This window comes from Squalius cephalus (genome assembly GCF_949319135.1).
Source record: "Squalius cephalus genome assembly, chromosome: 13".
Taxonomy (NCBI): Eukaryota; Metazoa; Chordata; class Actinopteri; order Cypriniformes; family Leuciscidae; genus Squalius; species Squalius cephalus.
The window spans coordinates 18,407,983-18,421,111 of record NC_137134.1 but is presented as its reverse complement, the minus strand read 5'-3'; the positions used below and the strand labels follow the sequence as shown (position 1 = coordinate 18,421,111).

The 13,129-nt window shown below is 37.5% G+C and overlaps 2 protein-coding genes across 2 annotated transcripts in view; both read left to right on the top strand.

The window, feature by feature from the left end:
* The first annotated feature begins 62 nt into the window (after positions 1-62).
* hmg20b (high mobility group 20B) lies at positions 63-5,241 on the top strand. Its single transcript, XM_079890194.1, has 9 exons — positions 63-137; positions 962-1,059; positions 1,207-1,428; positions 1,527-1,647; positions 1,810-1,865; positions 1,982-2,048; positions 2,125-2,340; positions 2,419-2,551; positions 4,537-5,241. The coding sequence occupies exons 2-9, from the start codon at positions 982-984 to the stop codon at positions 4,547-4,549; spliced, it is 906 nt and encodes a 301-aa protein (XP_079746320.1). The 5' UTR covers positions 63-137; positions 962-981; the 3' UTR covers positions 4,550-5,241.
* Positions 5,242-6,085: 844 nt separating this feature from the next.
* Positions 6,086-13,129, top strand: part of unc13a (unc-13 homolog A (C. elegans)) — a 43,419-nt gene continuing 36,375 nt past the window's right edge. Inside the window, exon 1 of the mRNA XM_079890077.1 lies at positions 6,086-6,415. Coding sequence (XP_079746203.1) covers positions 6,394-6,415 — 22 coding nt within the window. The 5' untranslated portion in view covers positions 6,086-6,393. The remainder of the gene's footprint in view (positions 6,416-13,129) is intronic.

Sequence of the window (13,129 nt, the reverse complement as noted above, 5' to 3'; positions counted from 1 at the left end):
AATGCAAACGAAGCACGTTGCCGTTGACCCCGCCTACCAAAACCCACAAGCCAATCAAATCTACCAAGGAACTGTCAATCAAACCAACGTTTGTGGCGGAGCTAGCGTTTGAGTTAAGAAAACGGGCACTAATTTAGGTAAGTGGGAATTTTGTGTATTAACCGCACGAACGTTACTGATAAATACAAACAGATAGATATAAATATATATAAATAAACTTTCGAAATGAAGACACGATTTATTTAATTCATCTGAGCTTCAGCAGAGGCTAGTTAGCCAACTATGCTACATTAGCTAATAATAATAATAACCGGTGATGCAGAGAGAAGTAATTTTTAAACATTAATACAGCAAAAAAGCTCCAACTCACACGCTCGTTAACATATTTTATGTAAACAAAACACGTATCAAATAACCCAACAATCGATTTATATAACGTTAATGGCTGTGTTTCCAAATATAAATTAATGATGCCTATCTAGAGTAGACAACATTTTGCGGATGTGCTGCCCTACAATGTTATTTTAGTATCATTGAGATACTATTATAGTTTTCGTTAATATATATTTTTTAAAATGATTTTTATGTTTTGCATTTTAGTTAAAGTTGTAATAATTTTGTCATTTTTATTAGTTTTTGTTTTTTATCTCTCTATATTTTTTATTCATTTTTATAGATTTTATTAGTCCATTAAGTTAAACTAAATTAAAAGCTAGTTGAGATAAAAGTAAAAAAAAAAAAAAAAATCCATTTAATGTTTATTTTATTTCAAGTAGTGAGAAATGTTTTTAAACCAGTTTTAGTTAACTATAATAACCATGCTACCCAAATATGTAGTTGATTGATAGTGATCTTAAAGTGTGCAAACTTCACTGTTGCTTAAACGCAACCAATGCATATTGATTAGGTAAGAAAGTAGTTCATCCAATCTAAACAGATACTCTTTAATTCTGTGTCCCAGAATTCCTTGACATTCATATTATGGGTGGGGTAAAGCAAGAGCAAACTGATGCTCCTGCTTCTAAAGACTCTCACCACACTGACTCGTCAAAGGAGGAGGTAAGATCATCACATACCACAGAATACAAGTACTTCAAATATGTAATTGAGTCATCGTAAAAGGTTTTGTGGTCAAGCACACTCATATTTGTCGTAATACATTCTTCCCAAATTTGATTCATATCTATTTGAATTGATTTATTACAGAACCAATCGACTTCACAGCCGGTGAAGAAGCGAGGTTGGCCAAAAGGGAAAAAGAGAAAGAAGGTTTTACCAAATGGCCCCAAGGCTCCGGTTACCGGTTACGTACGTTTCCTGAATGAGAGACGCGAACACATCCGAGCCGTTCACCCGGATCTTCCCTTCCCGGAAATCACCAAAAGACTCGGAGCAGAATGGAGCCGCCTGGCTCCTCATGATAAGCAGGTATTATTATTATATATTTTTGTGAATCGACTGACAAATTGTTTCCATTTAAGCTGAAATATCATCCTTCTGATGAAACGGAACTATTTTGTTTACAGCGCTACCTAGATGAAGCCGAAAGGGACAAAATGCAGTATGCACGAGAACTCAGGGAGTATCAGAAAAGTGAAGCTTATCAGATCACATGTGCAAAAGTTCAGGACAAGAGAATAAAGAGAGGTAAAAATGCTTCTTTTTTGTTTTGTTATTCGAGTACTTTTCTGTTCCCCCCCCCCCCATGTCTGTTTGTATTTACCTTTTTTGTGAAGTATGCTATAATTGTCTATTAAAAATCAAATATTAATTTTAGAGCAATCCATTTTCCTATTGTTCTTTTTACAGAAGAGGTGGCTTCTGTCATTATCAATGCCAACAGTTCAGGATCAACTGGTTTTAAGGTAAGTGTACAAACAAAGCCTGAATTCTTAAATGTTTCCACCACATTCCTGAAGTAGATACTTGTAAGACGTGGACATTGTTCTTGCAACCTGGCTAATGAAACGGTTTCCTTCAGAACTCGGACCTTACAACCAGATTTGACGTCCCTATTTTCACGGAAGAATTTCTAGACCAAAACAAAGGTGAGTTAGGGTTTTAATGTTCAAACCGTAAACATCCACGTGGAAAGCTGTTTTCTTAAAATGACGCAATTCCCAGCGCGAGAAGCGGAGCTGCGACGACTGCGCAAGGCTAACGTGGAGTACGAAGAGCAGAATGCGGTTCTCCAGAAGCACATTGCCGACATGTTCAGCGCTAAAGAGCGACTGGAAGCTGAGCTGGGCCAGGATGAGCTTCGCACACAGGCTCTACAGCGCCACCTACAGGCGATCAAACAGACGCTGGTCAGCAGCCTGGCCACTGTGCCCTTGCCAGGTTAGTACAATATAGTGCCCATTATACTAGTACAATGATTGATGATTGCAATGGGAAACAAGTTTGTTTTTCGTTTAGGCACGGGTGAGACGCCATCGATTGGAACGCTGGACTCGTACCTGAGTCGCTTGAGTAGTGCATTAGAGAGCAGGCCTCATGAGCATCGCGGCTTAGTCCTCAAGCTACAAGAGCTCTTAGCTCACCTAGACAGGTAACTGTTGTGCAATATTATGTACTATAAGACCATTGGTGGACAAAGTACGTAAATTAAGTATTTGAGTAAAAGTACGGATACCCTAATAAAATATTACTCCAGTAAAAGTACTTTTTCTTTTACTCCAGTAAAAAGTACTAATCAATGAACCATGTTTATTATTTATTCTATTCTAGCACTAGTCAATAATTAAAATTAGTGCATATATTTAATATTTATTGATCTGCAAATAAGTAAACGTTTTATTGTATTACTTGTCAAAAACTATCAAAAAATGTAACTTCAGTAGGCCTATCTAACTTTTTCCTATGCCTTCCTTATGATGCTTTGCACGGATTATGGGAGTAGCTTCTGTTAAACTGTAAACAACCAGTGAAAGGTTTGCTCCATGAACGCAATAATAAGCATTTTTCTTAAAAATTGGGTACAATGAGATGATGTTATTCTACTCACCCTTCAACCATCCAACATTGAAAGGAAATTAAAAAGTGTAAAAGCATTAACAAATTATAAAAAAACAGGCAATGAGTAACGCCAAAACCTCTATATTTCAGCAGAAACATTACGGACTAAATATCACTTTAGTAATATGTCTGTATCAGACTATGTAACATACGTTGCCTTAATCAAAAATGTTCATTAACTGGGTGATAATGATTCAAAGTGATATACGTCATTGTCACAGACAATAAATATCATATTTACCAGCTTTTAGAAACTTTCCAAACACTGCTTATAGGGATTAGAAGTGTTGGGGAACTTCCCAAAAATTGGGTGCCAATAATTGTGGCCAACAAACATTTATTTCATTATGAGATTTGCCCCCCACTTTCAATTGTTTTACTTCAATGGAAGGTTAGAATTTTTTTTTTATTAACAGATCAAAAGGATAAACAATGCAAGTTTATTTTCACAGCCGCCTTTCCTCATATTTACCACGGCTGCCAATATTAGTCGAGGGCACTGTATCACTGTATGCGTTACGTTATTCTCTTGAAGTCTGAACATGAGAACATGAAGGAAATTGTACGGCTCATTCAGTCAAACTTATTTGTTGCGCAACCTTATGATTTGAAATGATTTGTTCAGTCTTTTTGAGTGGAACTTCCCTAAACCAGAAGTGCCACTCATCATCTAAAACGCAGTAGACCCGTTCGGAAAAGGTGGATACTAAAAAATAATAAAGTTATTGATAATTCAAGTGTAAAAATAAGGAAAAACTAAATGTTTGTAAATGTGTGGTGACACATAGCATAAACATACAATATACATAACGATATACAATAATCAATATTAAAATTGAACATTAGGAAATTACTTTTCCTAATGTTCAAGTATATTAAGTAAATTATGCTTTGGAATGTTGTGAAGTACAAGTTTCCAAAAATAAAAATACTCTGATATAGTGCAGATTCTTGAAAAATGTACTTAAAGGTGCATTGCGCAACATTTCATGTTAAAAATACCCGTTTTTCTAACTCATACATGCTTAAACAATTGCCTGATGGGCTGATTGAGCCCTTCTCTGATCGCTGCGATTGCCTCTATAATCCTGTACAGTAAAATAAATAAGAGGGATTCGGGACGGAATTTGAGACTGGGCGTGACGTCATGCGCGTTCACGCTCACCTGGCTATGTCTGGCTGGTTTGTGTAGTCGCCGCCATTCTCCGAATCAGCGAAGACAACTCGAGCGACAAAAGTAGAAGATGGATTCAAAGAGACCGGCTTGTAGTCGATTCCAAACCCCAACGCAAACTCCACGTAAGACAAAGACACATGCGTGTGGTCCATGAGCGTGCACACCTCTGGTTGCAGTTTCGCTTGTCGCCAGAGGGGGCATAGTTCTGCAAAAACTCAGAGACTTGCGCAATGCACCTTTAAGTACATGTAACGAAGTAAAAAATACTTTTGTTACTGTCCACCACTGCATAAGATCATACTATCTGTTAGTCATCTTTTTTCTTCTTCATTTTCTTCCAGTGAGAAGCTTTGAATGGTGGGATTTAGAGGTTCTACGTCAGGCTGACAAAAGGATTCGGAAGGCCTGGAACCCCCACGACCTGCCTCGAACGTCTCTGCCTCACGGCCATACGGTTTACGGTTTAATTGGATATTTTTACAAGGCTAGCTTGACCGATAAGCTAATTTGTAACACTGGTGCCAGTGGATTCTAAACTTATTGACATCAATCACCTAATACATCATATTATTGCTGTTTTGACCATTACAGCAGCTCATGGGAAGACTAAGTCCAGAAACCATGGATTAAAGGCATGCTACTATTGTCTTTACTAAGATATTGTAATGAAATGTAAAGTGTAGCGTTTTTTTACATTGGTTGACCTGAAGCCTTACTGCACAGCGCTGTGGATTGCAAGAAGCTCTTGAGAATTTCTGCGCCATTTACTCTAAACATTGAGTAACATGCTTAGTCTTAATTAAAATAATTAAAAAGTAATGTTGATTTTTGGTTGTATTCCCTTTTGAACAGAACATAAATCAGTTGGCATTGCAAAGGGTGATGAATTCTAGCATTAAAATATTTCACGTGTCAGAGTTTACACTGCTTTAGTGATGTACTTGAATTGAAATTTTTTGACTGTATGAATTATTTTAATATTGGGTGGGGAAACTTGTGGTGAAAAAAAGAGAATAAAATCTGATAAGAATGGTTTTACTTTATTTTAAATGATTCCATTATTCTTTCTGTGGTTGAACCCATATCCAGTAGAGGGTGACATTGACCATGACACAAAGAAACCTATAGTCTAAAGAAAAAAGGTGTGTGTGTGTTCCCTTAAGCAAAAGAAATACATCTCATATCCTTTGGAAGTACATTTTCGATATATCACATTCAACCATTTTTTTTCTCCATGCCTAAGAGTTGAATGTGACTCTTACTAAATGCAGTTAAAATATATGCAAGTCAAAAAAAATTTACTTTCAACAAAAAAGGTCAAAGAATGTTTTAATTTTATAATCACTAGTCGTTGTTCTGGAAGATAATTGCGGTACAATTGCAAAATTCTTTATATATTTTAAAAAAATAAAATGAAATGAAATTAGGAAAAGTCATAACGGAGATAATGCTATGGACGGACTGTCTCAGTCACCATTCACTTTCGCATAATCTTTTTTAATAATAAAAGTTAATGGAGTATGGGACCGTCATTCACCGTTCATTTGTGTTTCACAGAATAAACTTAGTCATACGAGTTTGGAACAACATGGCGGTGAGTAAACGAGATTTTATTTTTGGGTGAACTATCACTTTAAGTTAGTTTTTCGACCTATTGAAAACTGGCATTGGAGTCTCTTGGACCCCAAAGCCTTTTTTCTGACTTATTTCCATTAAAACGGTACTTCATGAATCTGCCTATTAAAAAGGCACTTTTTAATGTGCAGTTTTAAGCACTGCTCCATCCACGCTTCGGCTGTCTAGAAAGGAGAGGCGTCCGCGTGCGCTGCTGCTGTCACCGCTCTCGTGCACAGCTCGGGCCGTGACGTCACGGTAGTAGCTATCCTCGCGGCGGCGGTGCTGAACTGAACAAGATGGCTGTGCGGCGCGTTACGAGCGGCTGAAAAAACAGCGCTAACATTCACTCACCGCCCGGATAACAGCGGTCTACATCGAGAGGGTGGTTGAAAAACGCCCTCGGATTGAATTATCTGAAGGATTCGGAGTAGTTATTTTTATATATTGTGGGGTAGAGTTTGTTAACAAGAAGGGGAGGTTTCTCAACATATATAAAAAAAAAAAAATCAAATAAATCGTTTTTAAAAACAGTTTATTATCCAAGCTAACTCAAAAGGGCGCGGATAATAATAAATAAAGAGATGTCACTGCTGTGTGTTGGAGGTAAGTGCATTCTTTCATAATTGGATGCATTAAATACCAGCTGTTGGTTATGCGTTATATACATTCATTGTATATCTTGACATATTAAGGGTTAACAAAAAATGACATTGTATTTGAAAAATACTGTCTTTAACAAATCACCTAATACTGCATTTAATTAAATTCATAGTTTTTAGGCGCCTTACGTGCTTTTAAAAATGAATATTCTGATCAATGATCAATAATCGGTTAAATATTCTTCTTCGGTGGAGTTTAATATTATTATTGGTTTGTATTCATGCAACAGAAGCTGAACTGTAGGGTTACAGACAGTGTGAAATGTCAGGAGTGTATCATCTGTGCAATGCCTCTTTTTAGTATTTTAGCTTAATAACTTAGTCCTCCTATCGCTTTATTTAGGCTACAAGTATTTATTTATTTATTGTATAAAATGTGCAGTTTGTTTCTAGAAATGCACAGGGATATCAGTATATTGAATACGCCCGTGTTTTAAATGCAGCCAGTATTCAGGGGTGTGTTCCCTTGATATTCCAAAAGCTTTTTCTCCCCTGCTCAGATGGGATCTACTTTGATGTATGATACATCTATTTTTAACTGTGTTTACTGTACGGGCGTAAAATGGCTTTAGAGTTCAAAGCGTTCATGGCAGACGACAACATTACAGGTGTTGTTTTCTTTGTTGTAATTGCTACATTTATTCAACTTAAGTACACTTACAGATAAGTAGCTATAAAAAATCCAAAACATGTTAAATCATTATATGGTCTAAATTGGTAAATGGACAAATATAATATTTGTAGATAGAGGGACAGACCAGGGACCCCTTTATTGTGTAAAATTAAGTGATGCATTTTTGGCCTGGCCTATAACAATATAATAAAATGTTATAATAATATTTTATTCGCAAAAGCATTAAAGTAATCACTATTGGTGTACAGAATTATTTTTAAATATTTAATTTAATTTAATTTTAAATGTCATTAATAGTGTATTAGTGCTGCCGATTAATTGCTAAATCGATTAATCGCGATTATCACATCTAACATAAAAGTTTTTGTTTATATAATATATGTATATAAAATATATATATATATATATACATACATATATGGGTGTATACACACACACACACATATATATACACACATATCATATAAACAAAAACCTTTATGTTATATACGATTAATCGTGATTAATCGATTTGACATTTAATTAATATTGTTTTCTTTTTTAATTTTTTTTTTTAAATATTAATATTTAAAAAAATATTTTAATATTAAAAATGAGGGACAATGAGACTGCTGTCATGTTTCTTAATATTAGCTTTTGTTGCTGTTGTAATGCTTTGTATGATTGTTTTATTATAAAATTTGTATGCACATTTAGCTGAGCTTTCATTTAATAATTTTAGCTTTGGTTGCTATTTATGTTTATGTTTTTTAACACATATTTGCGTATTCTCATGTTTTACGTTTAATACATATTTCATGTGTATACGTGGAAAATAACAATAACCCAGATTAAAAATGCTGCGAAATTCTAGTTTATTCTTAGCTCATGTTAATATTGCGCTGTCCAGTGTTATGCATCCTAGATTTGAGATTTCTTTTTTTATATTAGGGGTCCCTGGGTTTTGTCTGAGAGTATGAATAGAGTAAAGAATAAATCTTTTGGCCGAATGTCTTCCACATGCACTTACTGTTAGCCTTTTTGGTCTGCCATGTGCAATGGGCCACTTGCCCATGTTCGCGTGCCTTACTCAGTTCTTGATTGCCATTTAACGCAAGATGACATGCAAATCAGATTGGTCTGTTGTAGAAGATCTGTTGTAGGAGACTCAGAATTCTGAACGATCCTGTAAGCCATGTTTCTTTGAACACATCCCACACAGACATTCTGATCCATGGCACGTCTGCCACCACTCTGTAATTAAACAGGCAGCAGATTCACAACCAGCGTCCGAAAGTGACAGTGGGTGTGTGGGTGTGTGTCACACAGACTGGCATCATGCTTGGCGCCTGCCGCAGTAACCTGAGCAGATGTACTGTAAGGCTTGCCTAATTCCCCCTGGATGTGTTTTGAAGTTAAAAGTCTTGAATTCCTCTTGCATAACCAATCGCCAGTTTTCAGGGAATTTAAATGTGCCATTTCTAAGCTGGGTTTAAAACGTCTGGTTTGTATAAAAGAAAAATATTCTAGGCTGTTATTTAAAATCTGGAAATCGTGACACAGTATGGAATGAGTAGATTGAAGGAATCCCCAGAAAAGAAAAAAATTTCACCATTTAGTCCATTGACTTTTCCATACAATCAAACCATTGCCTTTCATTGTATGGAAAAGAGCAGCCTGGGTGTTCTACTAAACATCTTCATATGTGTTCCTCAAGGAAAAAGATTTTTGTATAGGTTTTTGAAAGGACTCAAGAGTGAGTAAATGATGAGATTTTCATTTCTGAGTGAACTCTGCCTTTAAAGGGCGGGGGCCACAGATCGTTTCATATTAATAATTTAATAGAACTGCATATTTAACTTCCTAGATATATGACTGAATTGTAGTTAACACTAACAACAGTTACCATGTATAATTTAGCACTGTTTCTCTGTAGTTATAGCCTATTAGAAAATATTCATATGCAACTGCAAAATCACAGACCTTCACCTAATTTATACAATATTTCTTTGATATTTACATTCATAAGAAAAATAACACTGAATTTAGTGGTCTTAGGGTACGTTTACACTACAACGATGAACTAAAAACGGAAAAGTGTTTTTCGCGTACAGATGACAACGTTATCCCATTCACACATATCCCCAAAAAACGACTGAAAACGCTGTATTATTCATGCCAGGCCAGTAGTTGGCGATGTTTTCCGTTATTGAAATAGGGCTGCAATAAAATCAAATATAAATATCATTAAACTTAACAGATATGTTGCCTTGTCAATTACCTAAAATTAAAAAAAAGAATTAAGTACCAAAATGACTAAAACTGAAAATCAAACAAAATATAAGATATATAGGCCTATAGAAATATATATTAAAAAGAAAACACTAATAAAAATGACAAAAACACATAATAAAAATATAATAAAATATATATATAATAAAAAATCCTTAATAATACTATAAAAGTATATAAATTATACTACAATAACATATAATATATTGCATATTCTTCTCTCCACAGAGAAAAACAGCTTTATTCCATCAAATTCCTGCATGTAGATAATTAGTTTTCAGATTGCAGTTCATCACTGATGGATTGCTTTAAACGCCTACATGGTAAATCCAAGCTTTCTTTGATGCATGTTGTAATATCATCCCTTTATGCCAAGCTTTTAGCCCCCCACCCCAAAAAACCCTTCTCTCAAATTCACCCTTAAGTGGTTATTTTTAGTGTCAGGATATAGCTCGCTCTGCCCATGCTCGGCTACACAGAGAGATTAATGGAGCGCGAGAGGAAGAGCGGAAGAGATAAAGAGGCAGCGCACGTGCATGCCAGCCACATGGCAGGAAATGGTGCGTGGGAGCATGAGAGAGGAAACCCTGGCAGAGACGGGGCGGAGGCAGCGGTGAATCGTGAGCGGGAACTTTGAGCGGAGGTGCAGCGGTTGATCATTTCGAGCCTGTCATACCCTGCGTTCCATTCTGAAGGGCTCATCCCTATGCCCGATTCGAGGCTTCTCGCAACCAACTTTTTGTCCAAATCCTCAATTGTGTGGTGTCATTACGATTATTTTACTGCTCCCAATCGCATCGGAGCCAGCACGATCCCAAATCGTTTGATATTTATGACTCTTGATCTGGCTGCCTCTGGCCCTGTCCCAAATGTCACCCTAAGCACTCGCGGTCTTCCTCTGAGTCCATACTTTCGTGTCTTTAAAATGACAAATGGGACACCCTACACGGACTTGCCACTGTAAGTCCACAAGACCGAAAGTGCATATGAATGGGCCATTTGGGACAAGGCCTTCAACGTGATACCCGCAATAGCCAATGAGAGCAAGCAAGCTTCACCAACCGGATGTCGCGTGCTTCTATAGCTAAAAACTTGGCATCCACACACATGCCATAAAAGTGGAGTATTGAGAAAGAAGATCACCCGTATTCCTTTTTTCTCCTTTGTTTTCTTCCCGTAAAACAAAACTAACGCGCTAACGACGTCGATCCCATTTGTTTTTCTTCTTGAGTCACGTTTGTTCTCACGAGTCTCCGTGAAATCATGTCTCACTGTGAAAATGTTACAGTAGACGGGTGTGTTGACTCGCGTTCTCGGCGAATCTTCTAATGAGTGCATTCGGAGGATTATAATGCTAAAAATTAGTTGAAACTGCCCTTATGTCCGTGGTCTCCCACAGTTTTAAAATCGGTTAAGGTCGTTAACTCAATTTGTTTGCAATCACATCGTTATCTATAGGGCACCGCTGTGTTCCTGCTGTATCAGTAGCCAATGAGCTCCCTGCTCAACCTTCAAATACTTGGTCAGCATTTTCTGTAGCAGTTGCAGCACGAAACCCTCCTCCTTCTCCAGCTCCACCTTTATAGATCTGCTATGGGTAATACATGTACACTATATTATACAGCAGCAGCATGTCTTACTTGCTCACAGCAGCATGTCTGTGTGTGTATTAGTAGTAGCAAGTCCCATACTTGCTCTACAGCAGCAGCAGCAGCGTAGCAGATCTACTCAGCTAAGACCAAACATGTCAACACTCCGAGAGCTGTCATGACAGAAATACCATTGAGCCCAACGTATACTTCGCTTAGCATATACAAACATAGAACCTAACGCATTGCCTTTCAAATTATACTTCATTTGATAGCGTGTGCGAACACAGGTGCTCGACATAGAAAGTTTCATCCTTGTTTGGTGTCTGCGCTATTTATCAAGTCTCAGGTGTTTCTTAACGGTCTCACACAAACGCAGGCATCTACTGTTACTGTCTAAAGTAGTTGTTTGTTGTTGTTTCGTCTTGTTGCCCCCTTGTGGATGAACTAATAAGGGCAAAATACAAGGTGCATGTGCGAGTTGAGCATACAGAGTGTGTGTGGTTAGAAAAATCGGGCTGCATACGTACAGCACGCACATACTATGCTGATTATGGGTTTTACATGACGTCGTCGTCGACTAGCCTGGCAAGCCAGACCTACATCAAGATGTTAGGTCTGGCAACTCACCATTGGCACGGCTCAATCCGAGGGGCGGGATAAACGGTTGTCTCTTAAAATGCCTCTGCACGCAATAGGATAGCGCTACAACCAATCAGAGCAACGAAGAAGGCTAGTTGGTATATTAAACTTTTGCCGTATCCTGTCGGCAAAACTCCGAACACATCTTGCTTTTTTAAAAATGACTTAAGTGCCGTTCTTTGCTCTTTTCTCAAAGAAAAGCTTAACTCCAAGTCCTCAAGAGTCGCGGCCAAAGCCGATTCGAAAGACCGCTGTTCACCAGCAGCAGCAGCCATTCTTTGTTTTCAAGTAGCAGGGAACCGTCGCAACTCTGTCGTCATTATGTTAAGCCCGCCCCGCCTATTCTATACACGATGTGATTGGCCTTACCTGAGTTTGGTTTTTCCAGCTCGAAAGTCAACGGAGAGTTGCTAGACCACACTGGCTGCAAAATAAATTTTGCTGCCACTAGGGTGCGTCTAGACGTTGACTATACACCAACTACTTTGGGCAAACTCCGCTTCCCGTGCTTATTCCATGCTGTTCTGCTCACATAAGGCCTCTCTTTTCTGGAACTGTCTCATCTGGAGCTTTTAGCACTCTTGGAACATCATTCAACCTATCAAATTTCAGTGTTTTGAATGCTACTGTCCCCACTAGGCTTCCTAACTACTGTAGCTTAACCAGCAAGACCTCCTTGATCAGTCCAGTTTATCGGAAAGATCATGCTTGTTAACTATCTTTAACCAATTTTGACTAATCTGATCTGCCAGTTTAACTAACACCAAACTCACACTAACGTATCTTCTTCTCTGCAGGGAACTGATGCTCAATGTTCAACGGTCAAGTGATAATTTGCATTGTGTTGGCAAACACATAAATGCAACGTGACTATTTCCATTTGGTTTGCTTGTGATATCATCAGTTTTTCAAAAGCCCCTGACTCATATGCTTCAGATTCGTTATAACTTAAAGCTACTCTCAGCGGTTAAAAGTGTCAACCGGTAGGCGTTTTTGAGGAAGGGAAAAATTCTGCACTGAATTTAGAGAGGAACGCTGACTGAAGGATTACAATGGAAGGCTCTGAATTATTTTAAGGTCCCCTTAACCCGAGGATGCTTCACACTGAGTAGGGGAATATGAATTATGAATGGGGCCGTTGACGTCACTCGGCTTTGAAAAGAAGCTCAGTTGGAGAACAGTTTTTTTTTTTCAGATTTCCCCTAAGCATAATTGACAGTGACTGCCTCTCTAGCCATCTCTGCAGTTTCATAACCACTCAAATTTTCTGAAAGAAATAATATAATCTGTAATAATCTGTAAGAAATTTGTGTTTTGGAGAATTTGTTTCTTTGCTGAGCTCTATGATTTTTTTTGTTGCTTGACATGCTGGTTTTAAAGCCTTCTGTGGTAGTACCATGGTACAGTGATAGTATTGGATGGTAATTCCATGGTCCTTTGATATCAGGTAAACATAAATTCACCCCATATTGTGGAAATTGAATTATTATCATATTTATTTAACATGGTAAATTTTTACCAT

Coding starts and splice junctions, on each gene's coding strand:
- hmg20b (XM_079890194.1), top strand. CDS start 982: ATGGGTGGGGTAAAGCAAGAGCAAACTGATGCTCCTGCTTCTAAAGAC. Junction 1,060..1,206: donor CTGACTCGTCAAAGGAGGAG/GTAAGATCATCA, acceptor GATTTATTACAG/AACCAATCGACTTCACAGCC. Junction 1,648..1,809: donor GGACAAGAGAATAAAGAGAG/GTAAAAATGCTT, acceptor TTCTTTTTACAG/AAGAGGTGGCTTCTGTCATT.